General features: G+C 38.9%; 1 protein-coding gene across 12 annotated transcripts in view; it reads right to left on the bottom strand.

Annotated features, from left to right (window-relative positions):
- Positions 1 to 15,795, bottom strand: part of SCML2 (Scm polycomb group protein like 2) — a 76,542-nt gene that overhangs the window by 33,472 nt on the left and 27,275 nt on the right. For 10 of the 12 annotated variants that reach the window (XM_071812604.1, XM_065861942.2, XM_065861967.2 and 7 more), the window contains 4 exons: positions 13,974 to 14,044; positions 8,978 to 9,212; positions 4,305 to 4,393; positions 2,863 to 3,106 (listed from right to left, as the gene is read on the bottom strand). In XM_071812604.1, coding sequence (XP_071668705.1) covers positions 2,863 to 3,106; positions 4,305 to 4,393; positions 8,978 to 9,212; positions 13,974 to 14,044 — 639 coding nt within the window. The remainder of the gene's footprint in view (positions 1 to 2,862; positions 3,107 to 4,304; positions 4,394 to 8,977; positions 9,213 to 13,973; positions 14,045 to 15,795) is intronic. The other 2 variants (XM_065861996.2, XM_071812636.1) reach the window with 1 other exon arrangement.

Raw genomic sequence — 15,795 nt, 5'->3', positions numbered from 1 at the left:
AGTAAACACCTGAAATAAAGTCTTCCGTAGTTTTCATGTTGTCTTCCTTACTGCATTTCAGCTCTCTTTCAAAGGGCTAAATTAGACCCTAAAATGTTAAATCCCATGTCAGGAAATTGTTTTCCTAGGTAGGGATGAAATTTAAAGTATCATTTATCGCTTTCATAGTTAGATTCCAGGCTATTGTTTTTGCTTGGTCACTAAAACCTGTTTGGTTTTGGTTTAGTTTTTGTTTGTTTGTTTTCTCAGTCCCTTAACTAGTTACTTAACATGTTTAAATGCTTTCAGAAAAAAGCAGTTACAAAAAAAATCAAGAATACTTCCCATGATAAACACTCTGAAATCTAAGCCATATTCAGTCAATTATTTTCACTTTCTAATACAGTAATTCAACACAGATATACAAAACTAACATTCAGGAAAAAAAGTCCAGGCCAGAATAATACTATAATATTTAAAGTGAATCCCTACAATATAGTATCTGTCATACTTTCTTCCTTAACAGCAGTAGTCAATGTTAATGTGACTTAATGAAGAATCCTGACAATATTATCATCTTTCTGAATTGAAACGACTTGATTACATTCTCCTTGAAGCTATTATTTACATCTTAATAAAGGACTATCATTACAGTTCTTTAGTGGCTCAAAAGTGATCAAATAACAGTGAAAAGCATAACTTGAGAGCAAAAAAAAAAAATTTCACCTAGCTATGTAAATTTGATAAGTCCATTTAACAAGCACAAACTGAACGTAAAAGATAAGCACATGAAGCAAAATTGAAAGAACAAATTCTTTATGCTCTGAACAGCGGGGGGGGGGAGGAGCACACACACTGCAGTTCACTTTGGGCTTACTTTTAGAATTAAAAATAACAAAATCCTCAGCCTCCACCTCGCCACCCCCAATTGCTATCACATGTCCAAAATCCTCAGTTTTGACTACAAGTCTGTAAGAACCTTGCTTCAGGTTTTATTAAAGCCTGAAGTGTCACTGTTTTTATAACAAAGCAAGAGAATCCTTAAAAATACCTGGGTAGGTATTTCAAGCCTTCAGAAAACGTTAACATAATTAATAATTCTGGGGGGGCGTGGGGGGATATTTGTTACTTGAACAACTGGAATACATAATCAACTTTACTAACTAATTGTTAAACAACTCTTTAATCTCTATGAAGCACTAATCAGGCAAGAAAAAAATCTGTACATATTATCTCAAAATATTACCGCTTTTTCAGCATTGAAACTGGAGTAGACTAAACAATTTAATATTACTTTCTTCCAGAAGATGCAACTGGACTCAGTAATCTAAATTGTCACAAAAATATCTTCTAAAACATTTTCGCCACTTATTTACACAGCCCCTTTTGTATAAAGCCATTTTATTTCACTGCAATTAATGTAATTAACTTAACATAACACATCTCATTGATGATTTCTCAAGACAAAGCCCTTCTGAAGAAGCTGAGAAAGATGCTGGACAGATTTGGAGCACAGAAACATTAAGGCTCTGGTCAGCCTGGTACCTATTAGGTGACTTCTGACGGAATGCAAATTGTCCTCATCTGACTTCCCCTTGCTTTCTCCCTGCAGGTTTGTAGTGGCAGACAGATGAGGTTCTTACGGACATGGTTTAGCGCTAGAGTTAGGTTATGGTTGGACTCTATGATCTTAAGGGTCTCTTCCAACCTAAATGATTCTATGATTCTATCAACCTGGATCTGCCCGTACAGCTACACCCACAGTGGCTCCCTTGCCGAAATGCACCAAAATGGACTGGTGACAGGTGCCACGACCACTGGCAGTAACTGCAGACAGTACAGGCAGGCAGGGGAGAGCAAGTATGCAGACATACCCTTAACTAATTTCACCTAGACTTTCCATACAGGTCTTGACCAAATCAACAGAGATGAAGAGGGCAGGAAACATGACTCATTTCTTGCCTTCTTATTTCTGTTCCTTCAGTATTTTGGTTCTGCGATATCGGCCTACTTATTCCTTACTCACCTAACACCAGCTGTGAAAATGCTCACCACAAGAACAAATTATTCTGGTCAACAATATTAAAGCAATTAATTAAAATATGGTTCCCCTCTTTAAAATCCTCTCTTTCTGACAAATTTGAAGGGGGTGAGGACAGAAGAGCCCAAACAGTTTGACATGAAAGCCTTACACTACAGAAACATGACAAGAGGTCCCCAAAGTAGCAGAGGAATTGCATTCGGGGATATCCCTCTTTATTCCATTTCCTTTCTTTCTAAGGTAGAGAGCTGTACATTACAAAGCACACTGGCTATTAGCTAAAGGGACTCTATAACCCTGTGAACAAACATCATTAAGGGTATGAGGATGATAAAGCATTCAGAACAGGCAGTTTCAAGCTAGAATTCTGCGAGAACAAAGGAAGAAACACTAAATGTATGGTTTACATCTCTAATCATCGCATTAGTAAAGACTACATTACTTCCTTAGCAGTTACCTTAATATAAAGTGCCGCTGAAGCAAATATATTAGTATCATTAAACAGGAGCATTTAACTATCTATAATACAAACAGCAAATCTAGTTTAACTGCAAGATTCTTCACAAGCACACAAAAATTAAAGATTATCAAAATCCTTCCTAACAGTATTAAAACAGTATTTAAAAACCCTGTTCTCCGAGTTATTTTGAACACACAAAAATTGTTTCCCAGAAACTATCCTACTAGCTTTAAACTACATAAAGAAAACGTAACAACATTTCATCCTCATCAGCTACTCACAAAGCAAATCTTCAGTCTTATCTGCATACAGCCAGCTGTTTTTTTAAATTCTGCTGTAATTGAGGAGAAAAATAATTAAGCAATATTATTAGTCATCTTACCATTGTTCCCTGGTGGTTGTAATGCATCTCCTGTCAAGCTACACCATCCGACTGGGAAAATATCTCGAGAATCACATCTGCACCAATAGTCAAATGCTCCTCTCCAGCCATCAAATGTAACAAAGACTTCATCTCCTTTAACATCTCCAATGGTTGCTGGGCAAATCAAGTATGGGTTCTTCCTATCTATAGCTTCAAGCTTCATTCCAACTTTAAAGCAGTTTGGCACAGGTTTTGGTGGCTCCTACAAAAGTAAGAGTGGTAGAATATTTGTCTTTCTGTGGCCTCTTAAAAAAATAAAAATTAAAAAAAAAGAAAAGAGAAAAACCTCTATATTTCTTCAACAGCATCTTATACTCATAACTCTCAAAAAGTTATAGGAGACATTCAAGGAAATTTACTCATATTTCAAATTCGCTTTTGTTCTCCTGCATTATAAAAAATCTAGATTCTGTTCTCACAAACACAGCTGGGATAATTATAGCACAATTCTCCATGACAGAAAGACCCTACTAAAGGTATTTACATAAGCAAAAGACTGCACCCAATACATTACGTCTGGGCAGCAAGACAGCAAAGACAATAAAATGGAATTATCACATGCTAATAAAGATGAGGAGGTTTGTAGGGAACGGATATTTCTGAGGACTGATAACTGTCAGGTAAAAGCTTCACTGTTCAATCCATGAAAAATTCATTAGCATTGAACATTATATACAGGTCTCTGCAAACTCAGTTGGCCTTAGACTATTTCCAAGTGGACAAAAGAAAAACAAAAATCAAGTCAGTGTGACCAGCCTCAAGTGTACTCCCACAGCAGGAGCTGTGGCTCAATGCAGCCTGAATTATCACCTCAGCCTCAGGAACCTTGTTATCCAAAAGCCATCTCAGATGTGCTGGTAGGCTAACACAGGGAAGCATGACTTACCACGCCTCAGAAAATTTATAGAATTTATATTAAAAATTCATATAATTATATAAAGTTAACATGCAAGCAATGTGTTTGCAGGCCTAAACCCAACTGTTTGATTTGCTGACAAACAAAACCTTTCCAAACTCCACTGTATTCCAATGGTTCTTACTCCCCAGTATAATTTTCTTTTACTCCTGTGCACATGAATACGATGCTGTTAAGAAATGAGAGATGCATTGTATCTTAAATCCACAAGACACAAAAAAACGAGCTCACACAATTTTTCTAAATGACACACAATGCTTTAAAGTCCCAACTCAGGAAAAGAGATGCCTACCCAGTGGACTAGAAGCAGATCACTTCGTGTCCAACTCTGCAGCTTGACACTCCGGTTCAAAGTCATTTTAAATAACAGTCTTGCTTTCCCATGTGGTAGACAACACGGTAATATCTTAGCATCCTTGTTAAAAAAACGTAACCATGGACCAATGGATAGAAAGATGTTTACTAGCAGTCCCTTTCTTCTTACCTTCTTAAATAATGCTGCGGGTGCCATTTCAGCTCCATTGAGAGTTCTTAAGAGAAACATTGGCCAAGAAGATGCATTCATCTGGAACCCTGAGTAACAAATAAATTATTTGTATATAGTCCTACTTTCAGTTTGTAAAATGAAAGAGAAGACATAAATTCTGTTTTATTAATGCCTCATTCCCTCTATTTTGGACTTGGCAAAAATAAAGTAGCCAAGAAGGAACAGACAGAGTTGCTGTCATGCAGGAAGTTGTGCGATGCCTTTTTGTTCTGAGTGACTTGTCTGTAGAATCACTCATCATAATTTGTGATTTTACAGATAAACGTCTAGAACTTAATGACATGCAAGTTCTAGTACAGGAGATCATCAGGATGTCCCACAGAGTCCCTGGTCCAGTGGAAAGCACCTAGCTTACTTTTCAGGACTGCTTTTTGCTGTCATTCTAAAACAACATCCTCTGCTACAACTTCTCACATTTATTGAGGAGATACCTTTTTATTTTCAAGACTCTTGTAATTCTTTCACCAGACCACAAACAAACAAACAAATCGTTTTCTTCAGAATCAACTACTTTCCAGTTGAAACAAAAGGAACAAAAAAAGAGGCCTTTTGCTTTCTGTGCTTTTCAAAGCAGTGAGTAAGATAACACACACAGTGGACATGTTTTTCTGTGTCTTTAGCAGTTATACATCTGGCACAGTTCTACAGAAACACAGACATCATAGAGCAAATTGAAAAATTTCCACAAAGCAAACAGTACCAGAATCTGACAGGAACTGATGAGTTCCATCATAACTGAGCCTGAATGATTTTCTTAAGAAAATATAACTAGAAAGGTGGAACATATTTGCAATTCTTGATCAGTTAAGTCATTAAGTCATCTAAAACTACATTACATGATATAATGGTTCTTCAATAGTAGTTTTAAGCTATCTTCAGTTGAATAAACACTTTTCAAGTTGGAACTACCTATGCAACACCTAAATGAATACAAAGCTCATATTTGATAAATGGTGTCATAATTTGAGGACTGCTAAGCTGATTATAGCCCTGGCTTCATACCAGAGTCCTTATACAACCAAAACATGTGTGGTTACTGAAACACAATATTCCTAACCAGCTAGCCCAAAAAATACATATATGCAAGACACAGGAATGAGAACTAAACAACAGTTGCAATTAACTTCACTTGGCCTTTAAGTCACCCTGGTAAAGTCAGAGAAAATACTTTCCTCAACCTAATTTGTTGAGAACACCAAGTTCTAAAAAAAAAAAAAAAGAAAAAAGCTCACTTATGAAAAAAGAGGCTGAAACAGGAACTCTTTGCTACATTTAATCACCTTTTCAAAACCCTTTTGTAACATGCATAATTAAACCTATGTAAAAATCAGGTAGGAGGGACTATTTTAGCTAGTTATTATGAGAGAAGCAGAACATTAGTATCCAGAAGGTTCCCTACCACTCAGGAAAAAAAAAAAAAAGAAAAAAAATTAGTTGCTTAAATGTCTAACAGGAGGTAATTATACACCCAATTAGCTCCCAGCTTTGCCCAGGAACAGGATGCTGTAAAAGTGCCAAAAAGGCTTTTTCAAACATGTATCTAGGTATGCCAGAATGTTTGACTGCTGGAATGTAGCCTATCTCTAGAAAAATCTGGGGCAGGAGGGACAAAATAATGGCACTCACATTCTCTTCTGAATAATCAGCAATTGTTGGGAGGGCAGGTAAACTAATGTGCCTGGGTGCGGGGAAACAGCTGCTTGTCAGGTGCTGCAGGACACCAGCCTGACCCAACCAGAGTGAGAAACAGTATCTGAAGAGAAGGCTTCAGCCTTCTTACTGATGGTCGTGGAAAGTTTCTCTTCTTAACAGACTGACTGTCTCCGTTATACATAATCGGAGTTGTTATACCTATCAGGCTGGTTTAGAAACATGTTTTAAAAAGCACTGTGCTCCTGAACTGAAGCCAAGCATTTAACACTGTACATAAGTGCAGCTGAAGGAACAGGTATGCTCTTCTCTATTACAACTCTCTTTCATACTGATATCACTGCATTAATTCTATAAGGTTATACCAAGACTTTCAGAGAGGTTAAACCGAGTAACTTTTCCTTCAGGTGTCAAGAATTTCCAGTACTTTCATTCAAAACTTCTATACATTCACAGAACAGAATGAAAAAAACCCCTTCTGGGCTCAAGCTGTACTTACCTATCCCAAATATTCTTCTAGCCTGGCACCCTGTCTAAAGTGGCACAATGGCACAGAAATCTACTCCTATAATCTATGTGAAGTGTCTTACGGTTATGTCAACTGCTGCTCTGTCTGTTTGCTTCTCTACAAGCAAATCAAGTTTTCTACTGTAGAGAAACATTACTTTTCACTTTAACTTTCAAACAGAAGATCTGAAAGTTGTTAACAAGCTGGGTTGACAAGTCTTTTGAGAGGCTACTAAGAGAAAGCAGGTATACCTATCTTCACTGCACCTGCCTTGTCATTTGTGTCATTGATGACACTGAACCAGAAGTGGTTTATAACCATAATATGGAAAACCAGAACTAACTAATTTCTGCTTACAGTTCATTTCTTAAATTAAGAACACTATTTCTTGCATCTCCTAAAAACTACAGAAGATAACAGGACAACAGAGGAGAGGGTGCTGCTGTTGCGGGTTGGGTTTTCTGGGGTGAAGGGGCAGGATTTAAGAAAAATGTTGGTCATCATTTTTCCTTCTTTTTAAAAGCATATCTATTTTCACACCAACGTGTTTCTTTAAAGATTTTCACATCTAGAAGTTTAAGCTATAACAAATATGGTACAAGAATGCAGATTTAAATATACAGGTTAATCACAGCAAAGAAAAGAGCTATCACACTTACATTACCCTCAGCAGTCAGTCAAAGTTACCTCTGACTATTTATTCATCATATATCAAGGACCCCTTTGTACAGTTCTCCATTTAATAAACTTCCTCAATAAGACTAAGCCCAAGCACTATTTCTCAGTTTAGGGAGGCACATAATGTTGTCACTCATATTGTTCAGGGAAGGCAAAAGAAATTCTGCATACTGGGACCTAGACAGACTTGAAAGAAGGGCCCATGTGAAGCTCAGAAAGTTCAACAAGGCCAAGTGCAGCATCCTGCACACAAGTTGGGGCAATCCCAAGCACAAATACAAGCTATGTAGAGAATGGATTAAGAGCAGCCCTGAGGAGAAGGACTTGGGGGTGTTGTTGATGAAAAGCTCAATGTGACCCCACCCAGAAAGCCAACCGTATTCTGGACTGCATCAAAAGGAGCGTGGCCAGGAGGTCAAGGGAGGTGATTTTGTCTCTCTACTCTGCTCTGGTGAGACCTCACCTGTAGTACTGCGTCCAGCTCTGGGCATCTCAACTTAAGAAGGACATGGACGTGTTGGATCGAGGCCAGAGGAGGCCACAAAGATGGGCAGAGGGCTGGAACACCTCTGCTATGAGGACGGGCTGAGAGAGTTGGGGTTGTTTGGCCTGGAGAAAGCTCTGGGTAGACCTTATAGCAGCTTTCCAGTACCTAAAGGGGGCCTACAAGAAAGCTGGAGAGAGACTTTCTACAAGGGGATGTAGTGACAGGACAACGGGTAAGGGCTTGAAACTGAAAAAGGGTAGATTTAGATGAGATGTAAGGAAGAAATTCTTCACCATGAGAGTAGTGAGGCACTAGAACTGACTGCCCAGAGAAGCCGTGGATGCCCCATCCCTGGGAGTGTTCAAGACCAGGCTGGATCGGGCTTTGATCAGCCTGGTCTAGTGGAATGTGTCCCTGTCCATGGCTGGGGGGTTGGAACTAGATCTTTCAGGTCCCTTCCAACCCAAACTATTCTATGATAGTATTTCTAAGCATAGGAAAACTACACCTTGTTCACAAGCATTCGTCATGCTCACAAATCAGTCATGACAAACTGATCAGATGTCCCCCAACGTGTGTTGATTCGAGAAGACGAGAACCACATGCAATGTAAGCTAGAGGTTTGCTAAAGCTCTGGAGCACTATTTTTCCTATCTCAGAGCAGAATGCTGCAATACCGCCCTTCATCCACCCTATGCTGCCTTTCCCAGGGCACAAGCATTTTGCCCAGTGCTCGAGAAGACATCCAGACCGTGCAGAACCGATGAACCTCGGGCAGCCCAGCAAAGCATTGCACAGGCTGGTAAACAGCGAGCGCCTTCTAGTGGTTTGCTCTGATTCACTGAAGGGGAAAAAGGTGAGTCGGCCTTCCCCGGTTGTTATAAAGGTCTACTAAAAGGGGCGTGCACAGCATCAAGAAACAGAACATTGTATCCATACACACTCATAAGACCCGGTGTGTATGAGGGAACATTTGTAGAACTGGCACGTGGCAGTGGAGCTTATCATTAAGAAAGTAGTCAAACACTCCTATTTAATATTAAGGGTCTATTTAAAGAAAATGACAGAACTCACACTAATTATTCTGCTCATTCTTATGTCAAAAGAATCCAAAAAGAAGAAAAAGCCACAATACACTTAGCCTGAATTAGTTTGCTTACCTCTTTTTCAATTAAAGAATGGTTTGGCGAAATGTTAGTACCATTGAATTTGCCAAGATAAAAAGGTAAAATCAATTTCATGAAAGCAACACAACATGCATATTAGCTTAGAAGCTTTGTTTCTTACCAAGTGGAGGCTGGAGCATGCCCCCTTTCTTTTCGCAGGTCCCGATGGGCTGTATGTCCGAGGAATCCACAAGCCTCCAAAAATCATTTTTGTTGTCACTTCCATCCAGCCGCAGCCTTAGCCTGGCACCAGTAATTCCAATTACTGTAGCTATACAAACTGAGGTAACATTGCGAGGATCACGGGCTTCCAGTTTCATACCAACTTTGAAATCATTCGTAGGTGGAATTCTAGACTACAATAAAAGGTAAAAGACTTTCTTATTGCTTTTAGTATTGCTAAATTTACAAGCCAATTCAGTATACGGCTTTCATTCACCCAAACATATCATATAACTGGTAACTATAAAGAAATCTTTGAACTTCGAGTGTTTAGCAGAGTGAGAAAAGGAGGTTGGAAAACCTCCCAACAGTTACAATTTCAGATACTTGGTGTTTCTACTGCATAAACATAGCTGCTTTCCTAAAAGACAAGCACTGCTAAGAAGGGTAACAAGGGAACCATGATGAAAACATGAACATAACGATGGGGTAGGAGTGATTAATACTTGAAGTGAAAACAATGGCATCAAGAAACATGACATTCAACTGAAAAAAAAAAAAAAAACAAAAACAAAAAACAAAAAACCAAAACCCAAAACAAACAAAACCAAAATAATACAACAACAAACACAAAACCCAAAAGATTTCTTAGCTTTTAATTTCAAGAAACAGTTATTCACGTTATAATGGTGTTTTAGAAATCCAAATAAAATTTGGACCCTACGGCACTAGGCACTACAAACGGTCAAGGCAAGAAAGAGTTTCTGGATTAAAAAATGCTTACAATACCAAGAAAGAAGACAGAAAAAGCAACTAGTGCTAACTGCATTTTACAGAAAGAAAACGGACAGTCCTAAAGTCACATAAAATTTCTGTGCTAAGACAGGAATTGCAGGTTGTGCTTATTCATAGAGAACTCAATATATTCATACACATACAATGAAATGCCAATTTCATTAGCAGACATCAGATTTTTTTAAAAAAAATACACTGGCACAAGGAAAATAAATGTGCCAAATGCAACTTAGTCTTTGACCTGAATTTTCTGTCAGAAGGTAAAGATGAACAAGAGAGAAGGAGAATATTTTTTACTCATGTACTAACATGCTACTGGGAGAGATCAACTGGATCACTGTCTGATTACTTGCCAACGGTAGTACTGTAGGCAATAACATAATCTAATGATGTTTAAAACTCTGTAGTCACACTAACGGGGATTGAATGCCTCACCTAGTCATGCAGAAAGATTATTCCAAAATCTTACTATTCTGTTTAAATGTCTCCTTATTTCCAGCCTAAATTTTTTCATGGAAATTTCTGGCAATACTATCAGTTAACCTAAGTTCTTTTTGCACTTTGCAAATAAGAATAAATTCTACATGGTACTTACAGAGGGCAACTCATCCCTTCCTCAGTACTCTTTCAACAAGTTGAATAAGCCAAACACTGAAGTTTCTCCTAGGAGAGCCCGACTATTCTCCTGTCACCCTGGAAGCCCTTTTCTGCAACTCTTCCAGTACAAAGCTGCTCTTGAACACAGATGCCGAGAACTGTAGGCAGCCTTTCCCACAACTTTTAAACCCAGGAGCTAACCCATACATAGAATCATTTCGGTTGGAAGAGACCGTCAGGAGTCCAACCATAACCTAACTCTAGCACTAAACTATGTCCCTAAGAACCTCATGCACGTGCCGTTTGAACACCTCCAGGGATGGTGACTCCACCACTTCCCTGGGCAGCCTGTTCCAGTGCCTGACAACCTTTTCTGTTAATAATTTTTTCCTAATATCCAATCTGAACCTCCCCTGATGCAATTTGAGGCCATTTTCTCTTGTCCTGTCACTTGCTCCTTGGGAGAAGAGACCAACTCCCTCCATGCTACAACCTCCTTTCAGGTAGTTGCAGAGACCGATAAGGTCTCCCCTCAGCCTCCTTTTCTCCAGGCTGAACAGCCCCAGTTCCCTCAGCTGCTCCTCATCAGATTTGTGCTCCAGGCCCCTCACCAGCTTCATTGCCCTTTTCTGACCTCTCTCCAGGACCTCAATGTCTTTCCTGTAGTGAGGGGCCCAGAACTGAACACAGGGTTCAAGATGCAGCCTCACCAGTACAATATGATTCCTACTATGGGAGGCAGGTAGAACAAGGAAAACCATGAGCTTTCTCGCTCACAAGATTCTTATGTCCCTTCTGCCCGCCTGACCAGGTCAGGGAGTACTTCTCTGTCTGGGTACAAACGGAAAGGCTGAAGAAATCTGCTACTGCAACAAGTGCTAGTGGTACTTTGCCTCCACAACATTAAATTCTTTAAAATACATCTTGCTCTACTTGCTATGATGCACAGGTGCAATATTTGCAACACACCTTAGATCGACAGTAGGCATCCCGGAGGAGCCCAGGCCTAAATAAAACAAGAGGGGAGCAATATTCAGTGAACGCTGAGAGTAGCATCTGCCAGTGCTGCATCCAGACAGCAGGCTGTCTAAAAGGGGAGGCTGAGCATATTAAAGGGCAATTCAATTTCAGGGTACTGCTTGTCAAGCTGTTATTTTCTACAGCCATGAAAGGCAACTGAAATTTAGAAGTTGGGGAGTTTGTTTATTTGTTTGTAGAAAGGGTGAGCTTGTTTAAATACCAACAATTCAAGGTATTATACTAAAAAGTAACTCCTCCATGCCAGTCCTTACTTGCAGCAAAATAACAAACCCAGCTCAGTAACAGCCTTGTTTTAAACTCTGTTCAAACCATAAGGGGCTGAGCTTTTTTATTTAAAATTTTCAACTGCTTGGAAAAAAGTTCCAGGGTGAGAGAAGGGGATGTGAAATGCATCATAATTTTAAGTAGTAATTAAAAGCAACTTAGAGCAACAGATAAAACACCTTCTAAAGTAAGATAAGTACTTTAATCAATTGCCATTATCTGTTTGTGCCTGTATCTTAATTTACGGTAGAGGCTTTAATTTATTGCTCCCCAGGTCATTTTTAATTACTACAAAATTTAAACTTCGTAGAATTCCCACGAGTCACAAATTCTAGATATAATTGTCAAATTAAGCTTCTCTCTGCTATTTTGTTTGCTGGCTGGCTAGAGCAGTGTAATTCTTTGAATTACACAGAGTAATAACGACACATACAATTCATGTGTAACCCAATAAAAGTCAAATTAGTCCTACACAAAGCTCAGACAGTTTAGTTTCCAAAATCTCCAAACACATGGTGAGTGGAGCTAGCTCTGCACAAATTAACATTGCGTATCACTTTCTATAATACTTAAAAGGTCAACTCTTAGAAAAACTGATAGTCTGCATATGCAAATAGTTTTGAAATTTGCTGTGCACAGAAATTAAAGCTCTTCTTTCCAACTCACACACTCCTTAGGCAATCCAGGTCACTTGGATTCATCTATCTCAGTCAATGCTTGTCACTTAAGCGCCTTCATTTAAGGTGTTACCCACTTGTTCAGTTTGTTCTTCTTGAGCATTAGTATGGCAGAAGAAGATGCAAGAAAGGCAAGAGGAAAGGCTTCTAAGGAGTTTCCTGCAGTAGCTACATCTCTCAGGATAGTCATGGTGGCCTATGGTTTTTGAATACAGCATTAAACTCAGAATGACCAAGGGATACGGTATTGCCCTCTGCCTCTACTCACGTAGAGTTTGGGATCTCTGCTTTGAGCTAGTATGCACTATAGAAAAATACTGTAGAAATAATTTTTGAAGCTCCACCGAAACAGAGCCATGAGCACTGCTGTTCTTGGCCATCTCTCATTGAAAGCAGCATGTGACGGGCTCTTTGTCCTTTAGCCTCATCTCCAAAGAGCAAGCTGAGATTTATGAGCAAGTACAAGGAAACGCTACCACTTGTATTTCTCTCTCCCTGTTCTCCTTCCTGCAACTGCTTCAGATTCACCGAGTGACAGCTCGTTTCTTCCTCAAGACTATTCCGTCTGTGTTTCTTTTTGTTTGGCCCCCACTGGAGATCAGTATCATTTATAGCACCACCACAAACCCTAAAAAATACTTTTCTGATAATGCCCAATCCACTAAACTAGACATGCAACGCTATTACAGTTCTATCAGCCTGAACTATCCAATTCTTTCAGCATGTGTCTTCCTAAGACGGTGAAGGCGTACTGACCAAAACTCATCCTATGTAACTTTACACACCTAAGATACTCCTCAACATGGGAAAATACTGGCCTCGGCTCTCTCTACAGAATATGGTCATTAGCTCACACAACATGGTAGATTTAAACTGCATCTGCAAACAAATACCAAACCATCAGGCGGGAGGGAATGAAACTTGAAGGGTAGGTACAATGCAAAATATAAAACAGTACATTAAACACCCTTCATTATAAATTCAGTATTTCCTTTGTATTCCCACATATTCCCCTTGATTTTTTTGTTTTGTTTGGTTTTGTTTTTAACTTCAATGTCTGTTATTCCTTAGTAAAAAGCCCCCTGCTCAAAAGGAGACAAAATTAAACAAATTTGAGTGATCCAGAAAAAAAGTGGTGCATAAACTACTACTCATACACACATACATCTTGTAGCTAGCCAGAATTGAAAAAACTCTTTCAAAAAAGGGACGGGAGAAAAGCTCCTCTGACGATCAGGCAAATTTTAATTCTCACTAAAACCACTTTAATATTACTGAGAAAAGTAGAAAATATTTTTCAACTCTGATACAACTGTTTTCATTAACTAGTCTTTTTTTTAAAAGGAAAGCAGAGTCAAAGCTACATTTAAATGAAACCCTCGAAGTCTGGCTTGAGGTGAAAACCAGGAATGGAAAACTTCAGTAGCTACAATCTGCCAAAACTGTAAGCTACTGATAACTAGAGATCAAAAGAAGTCAAACGGGAAGTTTGCAAGCAGTCTAAACATAAAAGTTGCTCTAGGATCACACTGTAACATGTATACATACACACACACACTTGCAAAATAGTATCTGGCATACCTGTCTGAAACAATGTAGGGGGGCAGCTACTGATTCAGTCTCTTTCAGATAATCATCCCAATTAAACTGTTCTGGAAGACATAAGAAAGATATAAAGAAGACATAAAAAAAAAAAAAAAAAAGGAGTTTTTAAAGGGAACTTAAAAGGGGATTGGGAAAAGAGAGGAACAGAAAAAAAAAAAGAAAACAACTATCTTATAGATTTTTTTTTTCCCAAGAACACAATTACCTAATATAAAAACTCCACCTTTGAAAAAAACACAAAATCCTCCAAGGAGCTTTGAGAGTACCATTAATTTATAGGGGAAATCACACAATATGTAAAATCAACATAAACCTCCCCAAAATTATTGGGGTTTTTTTGTGCTCCACATAAAAAGATACAAGTCAGGAAATATACATTCAATTCTCTGCATAAGGACCTCCCAACCATCCTTGCACAAATCACATTAGCCTTTCGGTATCTCAGTTCCCCTAACAGCAGGACTGATATGACAGTCTCATAAGAGTACTGAGATGGTATATGTTGAAAAACACAGACACGTAGATTCTGTTAAAATGTATGTTGAGAACACTATCCCTCCACTAGAAAGCAAAAGGATTGGCACAGCCTTCCAACTGCATCTTCACCTTTTTTAATCTGAAGTCTGATAAAGGTTTATCTTTGTAGAGTAAATATTGTGGCGATGTTCAGCAACAGCATGGTGGTATTTTTTCCCATGTTAACTTTGGCATTGTTTGTATGCATGAGAGAGTGTATTCTGCATTTGATTTAATCAGTGTTGCTTTGCATGAATGGAACAGTATGAAATACCAACATTAAAGATATAAGCAAGCATTACTTAAATTAATATAAAGCACAAGAGGGAAAACTACAATGGCACAGCTGATGTTTTTGTTTCTAAATTTTCTAGAGTGAGATCTTTTGCTTATTTTTCTTGTTTGGGCAGCTGGCATTGTTCTGATGTTGCTGAAGAGTAAATCACCAATGAACCCCAAAATGATGCAGTGATGCCACCAAGTGGCTCAGCAACAGCCGCTCACATGGCCTATAGCAAAATCCGTGGTAGCGACAGACACTGCACCAGATTTATCAGTAATTCTTCCAAAAATGCCACTGAGCACAGTTAAACACATCTCTGCAATTTTCAGGAGAGAAGAAAAGCAAAGAAACAACCAGAAGGTGGCAGCATCTTCCAGCACGCGAATACGGCTTCTCTGAAGGACATGAGGTGGCTCCAACCTGGAGTCTGCCGGCATCAGCACAGAATTTTGTTGAAAATATACAGTTCTCAGAAGAGAACTGCCCCCTTGGGCTGCGGAGATCCTATTTCTTCAGCATAACAAACTCCAAAGGGTCTGTGTGATTTGTACCCTGTCTCAGCAGAGGGCATACAGTTGTCAACTACTTAACAAGTCAGTAAAATCCCACAAGATGTTAATTTGGTGGTCTAGACTGTATGTAGGCTGGTAAGGAAGACATTTCCATACAGCATCTTGGAAGCCCGCCTATTTTGGAATGAAAATTTTATTCACACATTTAAACAGTTACATCGATTTTGTATTACTCACAAAAGGCAGGGTACGTTAACTTAAGCATACGTTAGATGTTTGTATTTCAGGAATGTATGCTCAGGAAACGGCTCTTCAGAGCTTTCTTCAGGAAGTAGCCTCCAGATTTGTTACTCTGTTCATTGACAGGCCAAGGAGGCTGCAAAAACTAAATATGATGAACTGCTAGCAAAGTTTCATCCTATAAGAATTCTCCTTCAAATCTAATAATAAAGTAGCCACTTCAGGGTGACTTCTGATTTACCAAAAA

Source organism: Patagioenas fasciata, chromosome 1 (assembly GCF_037038585.1).
Source record: "Patagioenas fasciata isolate bPatFas1 chromosome 1, bPatFas1.hap1, whole genome shotgun sequence".
NCBI lineage: Eukaryota > Metazoa > Chordata > Aves > Columbiformes > Columbidae > Patagioenas > Patagioenas fasciata.
Note: the sequence above shows the minus strand (reverse complement) of the source record. Positions and strands in the feature narration are given on the sequence as shown.